The 17846-nt window shown below is 42.9% G+C and overlaps 2 protein-coding genes and 1 pseudogene across 2 annotated transcripts; 1 reads left to right on the plus strand and 2 right to left on the minus strand.

Moving 5' to 3' along the window:
• The first annotated feature begins 5005 nt into the window (after nucleotides 1–5005).
• LOC121053964 lies at nucleotides 5006–5694 on the plus strand (annotated as a pseudogene).
• A 743-nt stretch (nucleotides 5695–6437) lies between these two features.
• LOC121053977 (protein DMP3-like) lies at nucleotides 6438–7433 on the minus strand (the record flags this gene model as incomplete). The annotated part of the gene is made up of 1 exon (XM_040522734.1): nucleotides 6438–7433. A coding segment is annotated over one exon (996 nt), but the record flags the coding sequence as incomplete, so codon positions are not given.
• A 7577-nt stretch (nucleotides 7434–15010) lies between these two features.
• Nucleotides 15011–15832, minus strand: LOC121053992 (protein DMP7-like). Its single transcript, XM_040522769.1, has one exon. It carries the CDS (start codon nucleotides 15830–15832, stop codon nucleotides 15011–15013), a length of 822 nt encoding a protein of 273 aa, XP_040378703.1.
• Between the last annotated feature and the right edge of the window lie 2014 nt (nucleotides 15833–17846).

Here is a 17846-nt window from a genome sequence, read left to right on the forward strand (position 1 = left end):
TAATTAAAGTACACATTTCGTTATATATTTCATGTTTGTTTTAGTAATAACAGAGTAATGTTATATATTTCATGTTTGTTTTAGTAATAACAGAAATCCTACTGTCTCATATGCTTACTGTTCCGAAATACGATAATAAATATCTCAATAATTTAATATTAAAGACGAGACACATCTCCCAAAAGGATAGAATAAATATTAAATTTGCTATTCGGACATGGATTTTCTCATGCGATTTACCTAACATACCGCATGCAAAAATAACCTTTCGTATGTACGCAGCCGCATAGGAAAATCCTTGTCCACATGCGAAAATCCATCTTCGCGTGTGGTCCATGTACGCAATTGCATGGGAAAATCCTTTTTCGCATGTGGTCGTCTTTTCGCGCATGCGGGCAGGGAAAATAGATTCGGCCTGCATGCGAAAATGATTTCTGTAGTAGTGAGCCATCTGATATTACAAAAGATGATTTTAGTCGTTTGATTGAAAGAATGATGAGCGAAGGATATAGAACGAGTAAAATCAGTTGGTGCACTGTAGGGCAAGAAGGTTGGCGTAGAGAATTAATAGTTTAGTGCATTGCAATTTAGCAATTATGCGGGCCACGTTTGGACCATTTTTGAAAGAAAATTATTTTTATTTCAAATTGTTGCACGAAAGAAAAGTAGAAGGTGGACCCTACATGGGATCTGGACGAAAGAAAATTTTGGCTATAATGGACTTTCATTTGCGTGGAAACAACGCCATGAGCCTTTCACTGGAATGAAATAGTTATCTTCTATTTTTTAATTAATTAAATTCTTGTCATGTCCATTAAAAAATCTAATGATATGTAATTAAAGGACAACTGAGAATGGCATACATACCTGAATTAGCATTGCTTCCTTTTGTTTCATCACCGCCCCCGGCCGCATCGCTTTCCCGTACACGTTTAGTCATAAGTAACTTGTGTCGGCCATGTGGTCAGGCATGCATATATAGTACGGAGTAGTATCAATTGTAAACACATATCGAAGGGACGGTGCAATTAATCCGCTTGTTGTTGAACGGGTGTTGTCTGTGACGTGTAGCATGCAGGCGCCAGATATCGATCGAGGTTGTGGTGTGGCGTGGATCAAAACGAACGAACCCTTTGCTCCTAACACCACACGTACGTAGTCAACCAGCTTGATCACTTATAGCAGTATTTGTCGCCCAGTTGTCATTAATTAGGCCTGATCGATCGACTTTTAATTAATCGGTAGCTGGGTGGTGTGAGACACAGTGCACGTACCGGTCGGTACACGATCGATCGATATGATCCAAATAACGCAAGTACATATTCGATCTTCGCCCATCATCCACGAAGGCTGGTGACTTGTGGTTGAAGCCATGTGGGTGCATATAATACATTGTATGTAGGGGTCGGGGGGCGGGGGCAATTAAGTTGTGGAGCGTGACGGGAGATCGAGATGCATGATTATTGTTGGGGCTTTTGCATGCGTTGCCCCTTGCATCATGAGGCGCGCGTCGTCCATATTCATGCACGTACTGTTCGACCGGTTGGCATGCATGCAGGTCGATGGCTCTGCAGGCAGGCAGATGATGATCCACTACGTACAAGTGTCGATCGGCAAGCGTACGTACGTATAGCTAGCGTGCCATCTCGATCGATCCATGTCAATCGGTGCATGCGTGCTAGCTTGCATTGCGCTGTCTATCTAATGCTTGGCTCTCGTACGTGGGGCGCGCGGTGTCGGTCTCGCTCCCCCTCCCCGTCCCCGCGGAGGACGGCTGGCTGGTGAAGATGAGGCCACGCCCACGCATGCATGGCAGTTGATGAGTCGGCTAGCTGTCTCTCGTACGTGCTCGCGGCGCGTGGTTCCATCACCGTACGTTGCCGGTCGTCGCAACGACCATCCTCCCTCTGAGGTGTACCCCATCTTGCCTTGACATGCCAATGGGGGCGTGCGTATGACATGAAACCCCACGGGTTTTTACGAGTTATATATATGATCTAATTCTTATATATATCTGTAGATCTACTAAAAGGCAAAAATTATTATCCGTTGGATATGTATATGTTCTTTAGTCATCCATACCCAATAACCCATTGGTAAAAATGACTCACACACGGAGCCTCTTTTTACATCGATTGTACAAAAAATATTATTTAGTTTCTTCAGTTGAAATAGTGGTTCTATTATTTGTCCCTTTCTTTTCAATTTAATTTTAAAATCATTGTTATCTAACATAAAACATAATTTTGATAGTTGGTTGTTATAATCATCAAATTGTCGTGTAAAAATCACAAGTATTCTAAGTTAATGGTAGTGTATAGGTACCCATCACCCGCATGGCTACGGGTATAAAGAGAATCTTCTGCCTACTAGCAGGTATGGATATATAGGAGCAGAAAATTTTAATTACTACAAATATGGGTATGGGGTAACAACCCAGTGGGTATATATCCATTGTCATCTCGATTCTAGCCTCAACACTCGTGCAGTGTCCGAGAAACCCAAAAAGCCCATACGCACGCCTATTTTTTTATGGGCTTAAATCGGATCACCTTTCAAATGTTGGGTCGTCCCACAATTTTAGTATCAGGATGCGCGACATGTGAAACCAGCTCGTTCAAGAAAAGTTCATATTACCTCTCTCAACTATAGCCATAGTTTGCACTCTCACAAATTTTTTTATTCAATGCCATTAACTTTTGGACCTACGTTCACTAATAGTCTATTCATTTTTTTCAAATATGCAAAATTACAAGTCATGCTTAAAGTGTCTTTAATAATAAACCTAATCATAACAATCTAAATAGTTATGTAAACTTTTTTAAGTAAGACGAATGGCTCAGTAGCGTTAATAAAAAAGTGGAGGGATTAATTTGTCTCTTCACCACAATCAGCTCTATCTTTTGCTTTTGATTATGCTTATAAGACAATCAAAAATTCAATCTTAATTTTAGAATAGATTTTAGGGGTTTTCATTGTTTCTAGCTTTTAGATCAGTAATAACACCTATATATAAAAGTTTTATTATTAATAATTTTTATTTATGAATTTATCGTTTACCTTTTTCCCCGAAAGAGACAATGTCACGCCCTAACCCTAGGAACCCCCTAGGTCGGGCCTGTGCTCTAGGAGATCTTCCCTCACACAACCAACACACATGTCTTTTAAATGACTTCCCGGTCGGTCACCCATCCCAAGATTGCTCTAGGCCAAGCACACTTAACCTTGGAGTTCTTTTGAGATAAGCTTCCGGAAAAGTTGCAACTTGTTGGTATGAGTATCTATCAAATCCTATTAAGGCTTGGGCTGGGATGTTACAGACAAACAATACCCCAATACCATATAGTACCTCCGTCATGTATTAACTCCCTCCTTTGGTGGTACACGTGGTGCTTGTTTTTTGTCCGATGCGTCCATTCCTTTTTCCTCCTTGCTGTTCCAGCCTCACACCGAGGAGATAGCCACAACGACAACCGTCACCACCATCCTAGTCGATCTCTCGCATCAATAGCCTCAATCTAGACGTGCACGGCAGATCAGGAATTCCTAATTAAGACTCTATTTGGTTCATGAAAAGAAAAAAAGTGGACATCACATCAGGTGTTTTATCGGATATCGGAAGGGATTTTCGGATACGAATGAAAAAACTAATTTCATAACTCGACTGAAAACCACAAGACGAATTTATTAAGCCAATTAATCTGCCATTAGCACATATTGGTACTGTAGCACTTATGGCTAATCATGGACTAATTAGAATTAAAAGATTCATCTCGCGATTTCCATGCAAACTGTGCAATTAGTTTTTATTTTATTCTATATTTAATGCTTCATGCATATGTCTGAAGATTCAATGTGATATTTTTGCCAAATTTTTTGCCAACTAAGCATGCCCTAAATATGAGAAAAGACCCTGGCTCTCACTAACGCCAGAATAGAGGAGAAACAGTTTGATCTTTCCGTGCCAAAATCGAAACCTGTAATGTTCACCCGATCAATTCATATAGCGGAAGGGAGCCATGAGGTAATCTTAAGGCAGTCGGCCAGTGGAGACCCGAAGGTCGTCGGCGCCTGAATAGAAGTCGGTGCCATACTTCCACCTATATTTCGTCTATGACAGAAGATAGAACAAGAAGAAAAACATTAAGAAGGTGAACAACTGTGATCTATTTTGAGGGCTTCTCAAGCAGGTGAGTAAATTGATTTTGATTCCGAATAAGCAAAGGTGCATGATTACTTCTTAGGCTAAGAAAAAAATTAGCTGGGCCAATAACCCAACACCAAAGACCGCCATTGTTGCCCCTCGTCGAGGACCGATTGGCTAAGAACAAATTTAGCTGGATCAATAACCCAACACCAAGAACTGCCGGCGCCGCTGCCGCCTCTTGTCGAGGACCGAGTGTCAGTGGGAAGGGCCTTGGTGGGGTGATGCTAGAGGTATAAGTGGACCTAACCATCAACCCACTTATCAAACAATTAAATAGATAATCAGTCTATAAGCAAGTTCACGGTCTGGCACACTTATACGCGTAGGTGATGTGCCATGGCATCCTCACCGTCATATGTCCACTTTTAACTCTTCCCCACACCCCTCCGTGGAAACTCCTCATCCAGCGTACGTACGCCAAAGATGGCATCCCGCCGCAAGAAAACACCATCTCCACCTCGCCCTCTGTTCGAATCGAGACATATTGCGATTCGGGGAGTGGAATCACATCCGTGCCACATACTTACTTGAGGGACTACATATAGACTTTTTTTTTTCCCTTGGTTGAAAGTTCAAACTCTATCTCGTAACAACAGATTACAGCCCAGCCAATCGGCCCGGCAGTTCGAGTCGGACTCCATCGAGGCCTGCCTCGATAACCCCCCCCGCTCCCCGCCACGCGCGCACGCACAGCACAACTCCCCGAGCTCCGCCATCTGATCGCCGCGCACCCTCTCCCTCCTCCGCGGAAATGGAACCATTCATGTTCTGGGAACCGATCGAGGTCCAGGAGGAGGAATGGTGTTCGACTCCCCGGGCGTCAGCGAGGCGCCCAATCTGCTGTTGTCCTCCACCGGCGCCGCCGGCTTCGAGGAAACGCCGACGGTGGACGACCTCGTCCTGCGCCACCTCCGGCCCCGCCTCCGCGGCTTGCACTGCGCCGACGGCGACGTCCCCGCCGTCGGCGTCAGGGACGACCCCGCCCCCGCGGCGCCGCTGGACCTCGTCGCGCTGCACGGGGGCGCCGCGGACCGGCGCCGCGGCGAGGCGCTCTACTTCGCGCGGCGGAGCCGGAGCCGGAGCCGCGGCCGCCGCCACCTGAGCGTGCAGCGGACCGTCTCCGGTGGCGGCGGCGGGGAGGCGGCCGGGTGGTGGAAGCACAGCCGGACCTGCTTCGGGGAGTCGGTCACCGACTTCGGCGGCGTCGTGCCGTGGAGCGAGACGGTCTACTGCTTCTACCGCCGCGACGAGGGTGGCCGGCTGAGCACGTCCGGGGAAGGCTGGTGCTTGGCGGAGTACGAGATCACGGAGTGGAGCGCGTACCGGCGCGCCGACGAGGAGGAGGAGGACGAGTCTGGGTGCTTTGCCACGTCAGGAAGACGGCGGGCAGGAAGAGGAAGCGCCGGCGCTACGACGAGGCCGTCGCTGCTGGGGTTGCCGACGAAATGAACTGCCTACGGAAAAGGCATGCAATCTGAGCCTCTCTGAGACCCTGCAGCATTGAGATAGTGTGACATATGTATACAATTGTGTTTGTTAGAGTTTGTTGAATTCGAATGTGTAAGATGATATATCTCATATTAATCTATATTTTTATTTTTTTAATCAATTATTTAGTTGACATGTAAAAAATGGGTGGATGTGTAGCAAACTGCATTCGGTCATAGAGGAAACTAAGAGAGGAAATGATTGTACATATGAAGGCCTCAACACACAGATGCACCTGGCCTCCATTCCAACTGCTGCATCTACTTGCTCACGGGGGCCATACGAATTTTCGACCGGTATCAGCTATTTTTCGGGCTAGTTAACATTGGAGCCAATTTCTCCCTATAAATATTCTGGCAATGCCAAAATCTCAAATCAGAGTGAATTTTGTACGAGCATGAGAAAAATGGCATCAAACCAAACATCATGTGTGAAGCAATTGAAGTTGCCTAAAACTTGGTAGGGCAAATATTCGCCTGCAAACAATAACTTACCTTAAAATGGGCAATTTCATGATACTCCAGTCTGTATGGCAAGGTGTCCACAATTAATTTGCTGAACTAAAATGAAATCATCAATACACGTTTTGTATTGTTCCAACAAGCTAGTCCACCACCGCATTTCAACAACAACCAAAAAAAAAAAAAAAACCGACCACTGCATATCCGAAAAAGAAGAACAGATTAACTAGTGCACACACGTCAGAATGAGAACAAACTGGTCACTGCTTATCATCGTATCGCTATGGCTGGTAGAATTTGACCGCCAAGCGTGGTGCTTTGATGTCTTCAGGATCGGCAACTGTTCTGGAGGAGGCATTACTGCCCGGAACGTCGGAGGAACTGATCTCGTCTTCCTCCTCTGTCTCAACTTCGATCACCACGGAGGAATTCATCTTCTTTTCCTCCTCTTTCTTAAGGTACACCGCCATGGCGGAATCGATCTTGTTTTCCCCCTCCGGCTTAGGGCCCCCCACCTCGGAGGAGGTACTGTTGTCGCTGCCATGGAACCCAATGCCGTGCCGTGTGGTGGGGAAGATCATGAAGACAAAGCTGGAGAGGAAAGACATGCCCAGGGGCATGTTCTTGAGCAGCTCCATGGTGTCGCGGCCGGCGTGCGGGAAGAGGCATTTCTGGAGCCCCACGTCGCTGAACGCCACGGACAGGAACACCACCGCCGTGAAGAAGGCGTGCACGCCGTCCAGCCAGTGGAGCTTCCGCTTCTTTAGCTCACCCGTCAGCGCCTGAATTGCCCTGATCTCTTCCGGTCTCAGTGTCAGATCGTTAGGTTTCACGGGCACTGCTGCGGCAGTACTGTCCGTGACTTTCTGGGCATTTCTTCTGGAGATTGATCTCCACCCGGTTAGGGTCGTCGCCTCCTTCTGGGATTGTTCATTACGGATGTTTTTCTCGTGTGCGATCGCAAATTTGCTGTCGTCGTCCCCGTTGAAGATCCTCAGGCCGCCGCTCATGGCCACGCCGTAGTAGACCTTCCCGTTGTGGTGGATGCTGTCGGTGAAGGCGAAGAAGACGCAGAAGACGGTGAGGAAGCTGACGAGGGAGACGGTGAGCCACCAGTTGGAGGTGTAGCACTCGCCGTGGTTGTTGAAGGACGACGACAGCGCCTGATACGCCATCACCGACCCCGTCGGCAGCAGCTGCGCAAGGTTCGCCGACGCGGACAGCACCTTGTCCTGCGCCGCCGGTTTCGAGCCACCGGACGCCGCCGCCCCCTCATCCTTGGCCGCCGTCGTCGTCGTGGTGGCAGCGAGGCGAGCACCGCCGCTTTCGTTTCGTGGATTCATGAGTTGAGACGCCATAGCTAGCTCTTAATTTGCTTTAGTCACTACCTCAGTGTGGCACTCCCCTGGCTAGGGATCGAGAGGATATGTGCTGCATGCACTGGCTGTTCCGTTCGCTCGGCACTGTTGCCTTTTATACCGGTGATTAGGGTTCCAAATTGCTTAATGATTAGGGCTTGGTCTGCATTTGTTAATCTGAAAGAGGAGTGGCGATGCTAAGGTTTGCATGGCCTTGAATTAATAATACAATTATATTCTTCAGACTCTCACATGCATGGTTCTGTATATATATTGCCTCTTTTCATATGTATTCTCATTAATTTCCTGCTAATCCACTTGGGATTTTACAACGCTTCGGTGCTCGTGGCAACTTGACACGAAGAAACTGTTATATCGTACTATGCCATGAATGTGCAGTACCATTCTTCTAGAATCGCTACGAAATATGTATTGTTTAACGTCTCCAATGTGTGTAGTTCTAGCATGAAATATATGATCAACGCGGAGTGGTAATTCAGTCATTAGATATTTCTATTTTGGATATATATATATATATATATATATATATATATATATATATATATATATATATATATTCTTGTAATTTATATTACGGTTAGACGAACTCAAGCAACAGTTTACTACAAGTGTTAACATCATGATACACGCGCTGCTTTTCCCAGCACATGGGCACGTTCGACACCCATTCATATTGGCCAGCGATGAAATACTCCCTTCACTGGTTTATTCGACGCAATTAACTTTTAGATGTATATTTTGATCATTTATTATATTTAAAAAATATATGCTTATTAATTGTTTGGTTATGTTTTGGTTAATTACTAAAGCATATAATTTTGCAATTGTACGCAAAAATTTTAAATCAATAAGATAAATCCAAAAGTCAATAGTATCAAATAAAAAAAACCAGGAGTACATATGGTACAAACTGTCATGGTTATATTTAGGATAAATCCGGCTATCCTTCCCGTTGTGGTGGATCCTTTTGATAAGAATATATCTTACAATCTTATTTTGTAATACTTTCAAAGATTGGAATTATTTATTTTTTAAAAAGAATTAAATTGGGCTCCAAGGAAAGCATAACTCAACAATCCCAAAATTCTACAATATTGTGGACTGAGTATATATAGCCTTAACATGGGTGTTGTCACATTTACGATTAACCCATCGACAACGAGGCGTTCATAGTAATTTTATCAATATACTGTTGCAAGCGTTATGAACATCTATATTTGTAGCATGTTTCATAAACAAATATTATATAATATTAAAATTCATGAAAATAAAGAATCAAATATATACAATATCTATATTTTCATATATATATAATTAATCCTGCACATGTTTTAAAATGTAAGTATTTCTAGGTTGCTTAGGTGAGATGAGGCTAATTAACAAGAAAAGACTATGTTGCCACCTAATAAATGAGTAATAGATTAGTGTGAGAGAGTTAGCAGGAATACAATGAATTAATTTTAAATTTTATGAATAGTGCAACAAATACTTACATTTTGGTAAAATATTCAAATCCTAAAAATTCTTAGGTTTCGGAATGAAGGAAGTATATATCTATAACTGATTATTAATATTTAAAGAACAAAATTGTCATTTGCGCTTGAAAATGTGATTAATGCAAAGAAAGTTAAACTTATAATTTCAGTCAAGATAAGGTAAATATTTGTTATGAAAATATATCATGTAAAATAGGTAGCCATGCATGTGAACATCAGAGTTAATGACTATATGTCACTAATACATGACTAAGAGACCATATCGGTGATATTGTGTGGCATCCAAATTCACAAGAGAAAGCTGATGCACTAGCTTATTACTAGTATGTATAGAATAGGTTGACTATGACTGATCTAGAGCATCATGGCAGGTGCCTTACTAGCGACGAACGAGTACCAGTGAAAAAAACTCATTCATGAGGGGTCAAATTAAATCTTTGTTATAGCAATATTTCTCTGTGACGTATGATAATAAACAAACATCGCAAACGCGGTTTTCTTACAACATGGTGATTTACCACCCCTAATTGTGCTACACAGCATCTAGCAACGCATGCTTCTACGAATGCGTCTAGTACTAGATAGTGAAGGTCACATCCATTCCAGAGTGAGACCTTCCATGAAACGTACCTAGTACCAGATCGACTATATAATTAACAACCTCGATCACATGCGTATGCATATATGGAATCTGTGTCTTGTTTCAACACCTAGCTAACTTACATGTTACCTAAATTGTGTTGAATTAAGTAAGACATCCATAAGACACGTGTGTCACGATCTAGCTAGCTGCCTACTATGGCATCTGGCAAGTATATATTATTATTGTAATCCACGTACAATTGATTCTGATTCCCAAGCTGGTATTAGCCCTGGCAACATCGATCGCCTTCCTAGCAAGCATGTTCTCAGTCCTTCCTCGTGGCGTTTGACAGGCAGAAATCGAACCAGTAAATTACTACTGAGAATTCAGAAATACGCCATAGATTATAGAAAGCTGGAGATGTATCTATACTCCTATAAACAGGAGTAGGGGTGGTGGCAGTTAATCACTGCAGTTTTATAATTTAGCCCTCAAATTTCTTATATAAAAAACCAGTTAAATATAGATTAATATCTACGTATAAATTCAAATTAGTATTTCATATAAGAAAATTTGATAACACATCCTAAAATTCGTAGCAAAGCACGGATATTTAACTAGTATATCTGATATATCTCAGACGATCAATAGTACGTAGCGAGCAAAATATTGTAAACACAACTTACAGTCAAATCGTAAGAAGTTTCTGCACACAAATTAACGCGTATGCCTCAAAGTAAGTTTCAGTCTTCATCAGTCCATTCCGAATTTGTGAAAAAAAAAATATCAAAGAGTCAACGTCGGATGTATCTAATTAACAAACGTGTTTCATGACTCAGCCCAAAACCAAAGAAATGCACGTTCGAAAGTCAATGTGGAGAGCCAAGACAGCCTTGATACGCGACACAGTCCTTGCAACCGGAATGGCCACATTGGCATATATGTACATATTCTGGACGAAGTCAAACATATAAGACCCAATAATCACTCAAAGGAGTAGGATCGATCACCGAGTTACTCGACGTTAAATTGGAGCATAATGACTTGAATATGAGGTAACTTGGGAATGAAAGGAGCAGTTGAGACGCATATAATAATTAGAGATTTGCTTCGGTCCAACAAAAAGTATCTCGAGATATCGATACCCTCGAGGTACTAAATCGTTTCTCACCATTAGATCTAGTTAAGCAGGACGTGCATTATTAGATCCAACGATCAGAAATGATTTGGTACCACGAGATACCGTTATCTCGAGGTATTTTTTTGTTAGACCAGAGCAAATCTCTAATAATTAAGTTGGTTAGAGCATCTCTAGCGGGCTTACTATCCCAAGCCCCCAGTACTGAATATGTGTTTGACTAAAGTTTACTCTATTAAGATATAATTTTTTTAAACACAAAATCGATATATTTAGATTCATAGTCAAAAATACTTTCTTACGACTATATTTTTATATCACACAAGTGATATATTAACATAGTTATTTTTTTCAAATTTTGATCCTAATAAAATGAAAGACATCCTATATTTTGAAATAGAGCGAGTAATGTGTAAAATTTGAATAAGCAAGCCAGAAAAACGTGCTGTAGTAGGAGGCTAAGTATCCGCCTTGGTTACCCTGTTGTGCTCGCTTACAAGTCACACCCATGCAAGCTCTCTTGCCAGAGGTAGCCAGGCAAAGTCAGTAGTCGTCATGCACCTTTATCCTCCTTGCCAAGTGCTGCCATCTAAACAGGATGTGTAGCCAATGTCAGGAAAGACGACAGTCAAGAATACATTTACTACTCACTCCGCTCTAAAAATAAATAATCATAGTACCGAGTTAGTGTGTAGTATTAAAAATACGTTATCATCTAATTGTACGTGCAGTGTTAAATTAAATATGTTACACCTAGTTATGGGCTTGTTTATTTTAGGACCAGCATAATATGTTTATTGTCGAACATCAGTGATTGAAATTTTTTTCCTCAAACAGGCTAGACTTACTGAAATTTGACGAAACTCCTCATGTATTAGTTTTAATTCCCACAGGAATCTTAGTAAAAGGCTTTCCAATCCTAAACGAGAGAGCTGAACCATTGGAACAAAGGAAATGATTGTTAATGTTATCTACGGGGCACAGTGAATCAAACTAGACAACACGCGCGTACACAAGTGCATCTACTGCCCACGCGGGCCTTGGAAATTTTCTACCGGTATCAAGTATCAACTATTCTTGAGGCTAGTTTACATTGAGCCAGTTTGTCCCTACCAACATTTTGGTAATGCCAAAATGTGAAATTAAAGTGCAGCATGTACTAGCATGAGAAAAAAAAGGACATCAAACCAAACATCATGTGTGGAACAATTGAGGTTGCTTAAATTTTAGTAGGGCAAATATCGTCTTGAATCTATAGTTTGCCTAAAAATGGCACTTCATTATACTCCAGTTTGTATGGAGGCAAGGAGCGCATCATTAATTTGGTGAACCAAACAGAAATCACCAATTAATACACGTTTTGTATTATTCCAACAAATCCACTACTGCATTTCAACAACAAAAAATCCGACCACACTGCACATCATAAAGAGAAGAACAAATTGTAACTAGTGCACACACTTTAGAATGAGAAGAACAAAGTGATCACTGCATACCTTCGTAGAATCTGACGGCTAAGCGTGGTTGTGCTTCGATGCCTTCAGGATTGCAGCAACTGATTTGGAGGAGGCATTACTGCCGGGAACGTTTGGAGGAGTTCTTGTTTTCGTCTTCTGTGATAAGGTCCTTTTGGAAGAGGTCATACAGTACTGTTGTCACTCGGAGTGTGCGTTCGAACCACATTCGCAGGGTCGGAGTGAGGTGTTGTGTGTGTGCGTCGGTCACGCAATCGTAAAAAAAAAAAACATTCCATTGGTGGCTAGCAATCCTTTTCCTTGTGGCAACACACAATCTATTAAAAGAAGTTTTTTACTGTACTTGAAAAATATCTCAAGGTACCAAGAATTTTAGTATAAATTTTTAATATTTCAAGTTACAATTTACCTCAATTTGCCACATGCTTTACACTAAAAAATGTAGTACCTTGAGGTACTTTTATAGGTATGGTAAAAAAGCTCCAATTAAAAATGGCAAAATGGTCTTTTGGTGCATCATTCGGTAAATAAGGAAGAAAACTTGCAAAAACAAGGATAAATAAAGAGAGGTAGTTTCACGAAGGCAAACAAGAGGCAAGATCAACTTCAAAGGGCACATAAAGAATTGTTTCTTTACTTAATATATAGGAAAAATTTGCTACAAGACACTTAAATTTTGTGCTCTTTGGTAGAGTGCATCGCAATATCGAGTTTTAGCCTCAAGGCATCCAAAAAAACGAATAATTAATTTGCCACTGGACACCATCGACACTAATTTATTATTTTTGCTACACTTGGAGAGAGAAATTTGGATGAAATGACCAAAATGCCCCAGTCCCACGGCCTAGTCGTTGTCACCCGCCATCGCCAGTCGTCCTCGCCACCGCATCGCCTCCATCGCCTCCCAGCCCATAGCTGACTCAGTGTCACCCCCCTCGCTAGTTGATCTAGATCTGGTTCCAACAAAACCAGGCCGGTTGGATATGAGTTGGACCAAGGGCAATGTTGTCTATTTAAAAAGTTTCTCTCTCCAAGTGTAGTAAAAATACTAAATTAACGTCGACGGTGTTCAGTGGCTAATTACCCTTTTTTGATGCCTTCGGGCCAAAATATGATCTTGCGGTGCCCTCCAGCAAAGAGCGCTAAGTTCGAGTGTCCTGTAGCAAATTTTTCCTATTGTATATCATTTCACTTGGTAAGATTTAAGTTGAGATCACTGCACGTGGTGTAAAAAACATAAGATGGAATAACAAGACAGCGTGTGCTAGCCAACTACTCGTAGACACACATTCCCTTCCCCTAACTTTTTCCCTTACTCTCGTCATCCCTCCCCACTTCCCATCCCCCTCTCTCCGGCCGCCTCACACTCCTTTCTTCCTATTCACCACCCTCCCTCTTTCCTTTTACTCCCCGATAGATCGTTCATCCACCTCTTCACCCTCACAGACATTGTGGTGCTCCAAGTGGCTAATAGGAGAGGTGATGGAGTTGGCAAAGTGAGAGGCCTGGTGGCATCAAAGGAGTCAGTGGGGCGACAATGGTATTGGAGGTAGATCCGTGCCAAGAATGCTTGGTAGCATTGGATCCATCCTCCCTGTCTCACCTCACCAATGTAAGCTCATAGGCGCTGCAGCATTAATTTTATAAGATATTTATTGTCGGAGCTTTGATTAGGGCTTTAGCCCATTTAGAAAATAATTTCAACAAAATCTCAAAAACACACCTACTGTAAGGCATGCACGTGAACTTTAGTCCCAACTTATTAGATGGGCTGATTAATTGTTAATCTATTTTCTACCGAAATACAAACATCCAATCAGGAGTAGGGTATTATCTTATATAACCTAGGGAACCCCTTATATACTGCTTAATTATCATTGATCTTTGCACCTCGCTAGCCACCTTGTAGTATTACTGTCGATCCAGATCAACGACACGTGGAGTTTGCATAGGTTACGCGTGACTTATCTGGTTCAATTACGAGTTATAGAGATAACTCAAGTGTTCTGATATCTCTATAAATACTAAGTATTTTTTCACCTCCATGCAACACACGTGAAAAATAACTAGGGTTTTGCCATCTCCTTTGTACAACACCATCACACATTGTCTAATCTATCCCACTCGCCGTGTGCACCAGCCGATTGGGAGAGCAGCGTTACCTCTGACGTCATGCACTAGGAGAGAATATATATGGATTTTGGTAACTGCTACACGCTACTGCTCGCTATTCGTCCACCACGGCTTGTCTTTCTTCTTTAGTTGCGGCGTGATGTCATTAGAGTGTGCTACTGCACAGAGTTTGTGGTACCGCAGTTGTGAACACTCCGGTTTAGAACTGTTAGTACGTTTCAATAATGTTACGTATATTTGATCTATTCATGTGCATTGCTTCCATTTACATGTCTAGATCGTATACATATGAGATGGTTCTATTGCTTTGCATATTCCATACATGATTTGTTTATAGCATAAATTAAATCTATGTATCCTTATATCTTCAATATTTAGAACTATTTAGACCATATCCATGAACCTAGATCTAGCTTTCCTCTGATAAAAGTAAATCACTTATTTATGATTGATTAGTTAGAGAAATGGGGAACGAACACACTTGGAACCTATCATTTTTTGCTGCACCAACAAGAAATAACTTATACACCTTTTCGATTAAAACAAATTTAAGTGATTAACCACTACATACGTACACGTACATGTGAAAAACAAGAAAAAGATAAACCACACGCATGTTAAAGTGAAAACAACTTAGCCCCTTGACATTTTCAAGGTACCTGTGGCGCCGGTGCTTCTACATCACCTGGCCCAACTTTTTTGGAGGTGGTGCTACTGTTGTTGGGATTGGAGAACCCAATGCCGTGTCGCGTCGTGGGGAAGATCATGAACACGAAGCTCGACAGGAACGACATGCCCAGCGGCATGTTCTTGAGCAGCTCCATGGTGTCGTGGCTGGCGTGTGGGAAGAGGCATCTCTGGAGCCCCACGTCGCTGAATGCGACGGACAGGAACACCACCGCCGTGAAGAAGGCGTGAAGACCGTCCAGCCAATTCAGCTTCAGCTTCTCCAGTCTCTCCTTCAGTTCTTCCTGTTCTAGTTTTAGTTTCTTTTCATCAGTCTGTGCTACTACTGCTTCATGTCCTCCCATCGTTAGTTCTTCAATTTGTTCTGCTCCTTGCTGTCCCATCGTGTCTTTTCCATTTTTCTCTTCTTGAAAATTCAGAAGGCCTTCGTCATCGTTGAAGATCATCAGGGTTCTCCTGGTGGCCACGCCGTAGTAGACCTTGCCATTGAGGTGGATGCTGTCGGTGAAGGCGAAGAAGATGCAGAAGACGGTGAGGAAGGTGACGAGGGAGACGGTGAGCCACCAGTTGGAGGCGTAGCACTCGCCGTGGTTGTTGAAGGACGACGACAGCGCCTGGTACGCCATCACCGACCCCGTCGGCAGCAGCTGCGCAAGGTTCGCCGACGCGGACAGCACCTTGTCCTGCTGCGCCGCCTCGCCACCCTTGGACCGCGGCAGCGGCGGCGGCGGCGGCGTCGTGGTGGCAGCGAGGCGGGCATCGCCGCTTCCGTTTTGTTGACTCATCTCTTGAGCCCCTAGCTAGCTTGCTCTTAATTAGCTTTAGTTACTACTACCTCAGTGTGGCACTCCACTGGCTAGGCAAGAATCGCATGCACTGGCTGTTCGATCCGTTCGCTCGGCAGCGTTGCCTTTTATACTGGTGAAATGTTTCCAAATTGCTTAATGATTAGGGCTTGATCTGTATTTGTTAATGTGAGCTGAAAGAGGCGTGGTGCTAAAGTTGCCTTCTCTTGAGTAATACATATTCCCTCCAATTTTTTAGTTGACACTGTTAACTTTTAAATCGATTTTTGACCATTCGTCTTATTTAAATTTTTTATAACTATTAATTATTTTATTATGACTCGATTTATTAGTAAATAAAATTTAAGCACAACTCATAATTTTGTATATTTGTAAAAAAATGAATAAGACAAATAGTCCAACGTTGATTAAGAATCAATGATGTCAAATAAAAAATTGAAAGAATATATATTCACTCACATGGCTCTCTCTATATATTTTTTGTCTTTTCATATGCATTCTCATTTTCTGCTAGAGATTTGCTCCGGTCCAACAAAAAATACCTCGAGGTACCGATACCTCAAGATACTAAATCGTTTCCCACCATTGGATCTAGTTGAGTAGGATGTGTACTGTTAGATCTAACGATTAGAAATGATTTGGTACCGTGAGGTACCGGTACCTCAAGATACTTTTTGTTGGACCGGAGCAAATCTCTTCCTGCTAATACACTTGGGATTTTTTGATTTTTCTGTGCTCGTGGCAACTTGAGACGAAGAACCTGTTATATTCGTACTACACCATCAATGTGCAGTACCATGCATTCTTCTGGAATCGTTAGGAAATATGTATTGTTTTAACTTCTCTAACGTGTGCAGTGCTCGTTTGAACTATATGATTACCGCGGAGTGGTAATCCAGGCATTAGATATTCATCTTGTGAACATATATTCTTTTAAATTATATTACGATTATACGAACTCAACAAACCGTGTACTATTCTTAACATCGTGATACACACGCGCTGCTTTTCCGAGCACATGCGCGCTTCCGTCACCCACTCCTCACCTCTTCAAAATTTTTATCTTTCTCCTCCTCCTCTCTCCCTCCCCCCTGATATATTTCTCTTTCTCTCACTCGTTCTCTCACTCTTTCTCTCCCTCTCTTTCTCTTCCTCTCTCGGCGCCGAGCTCGAGTGGCCGGCGTGCGCGTGGTGGCCGACATGTCGCTCCCGTTGCTCGGGCTGCCCCCTCCGCGGTGGCACCGACCCCAGACGATGCGTGACGACGACAACGAGTGGGCGATGACGACGACATAGGTGGTGGCGGCGGCGCTGGCCCTAACGACGACGACGGGTGGGCGGCGACGCGGGCCCCGTCCTGCCCAGATCTGTAGGCGGGAGTGCGCAGCGGGAGCGGGGGCGACTGGTGGCGGGAGCGGGGATCCAATGGTGGCTTGGAGTAGAAATTATTTTAGCGTACTTGTAATTGAATGTAGTTTTAGTAAAATTTCTACAGGCTGTAGTTTTTATTTTAGCGTTGAAATTAAAATAATGTATGGATGGATATATATGTATGGATAATATAGATGAGTCATCCGTGACGGGTCGTATCTCGTAGCCCGTCACAGATGAGTCATCCGTGACGGGCTATAATTTTAGCCTATCAAAGATGAGTCATCCGCGACGGACTATGAGCATATCGGTGACGGGTTTTACTTTTAGCCTGTTAAAGATGATGTCCATCGGTGACGGGCTTTGGCCCGTCAATGATAGGTTTTTCTCATCAGTGACCACTCATCGCTGACCAGACTATTGTCCGTCACAAATAAGGATTTAGACCCATAATAAATAACCGGTTCTATAGTAGTGTCATGAATTAATAATATAGAATATTTTTTAAGAAACAGTACAAATACGTAGGCACATAATGCATGCACGGGCGTTTCGATGAAGAAACTATGAGAGCCTCTGTACATGGACGTTGTCTATCGTTAAAAGAATGATTAATATAATT

This window comes from Oryza brachyantha, chromosome 1 (assembly GCF_000231095.2).
Source record: "Oryza brachyantha chromosome 1, ObraRS2, whole genome shotgun sequence".
Classification (NCBI taxonomy): Eukaryota; Viridiplantae; Streptophyta; class Magnoliopsida; order Poales; family Poaceae; genus Oryza; species Oryza brachyantha.

Bases quoted from the DNA above. Each gene is read 5' to 3' on its own strand.
- LOC121053992 (XM_040522769.1), bottom strand. From the start codon at position 15,832: ATGAGTCAACAAAACGGAAGCGGCGATGCCCGCCTCGCTGCCACCACG.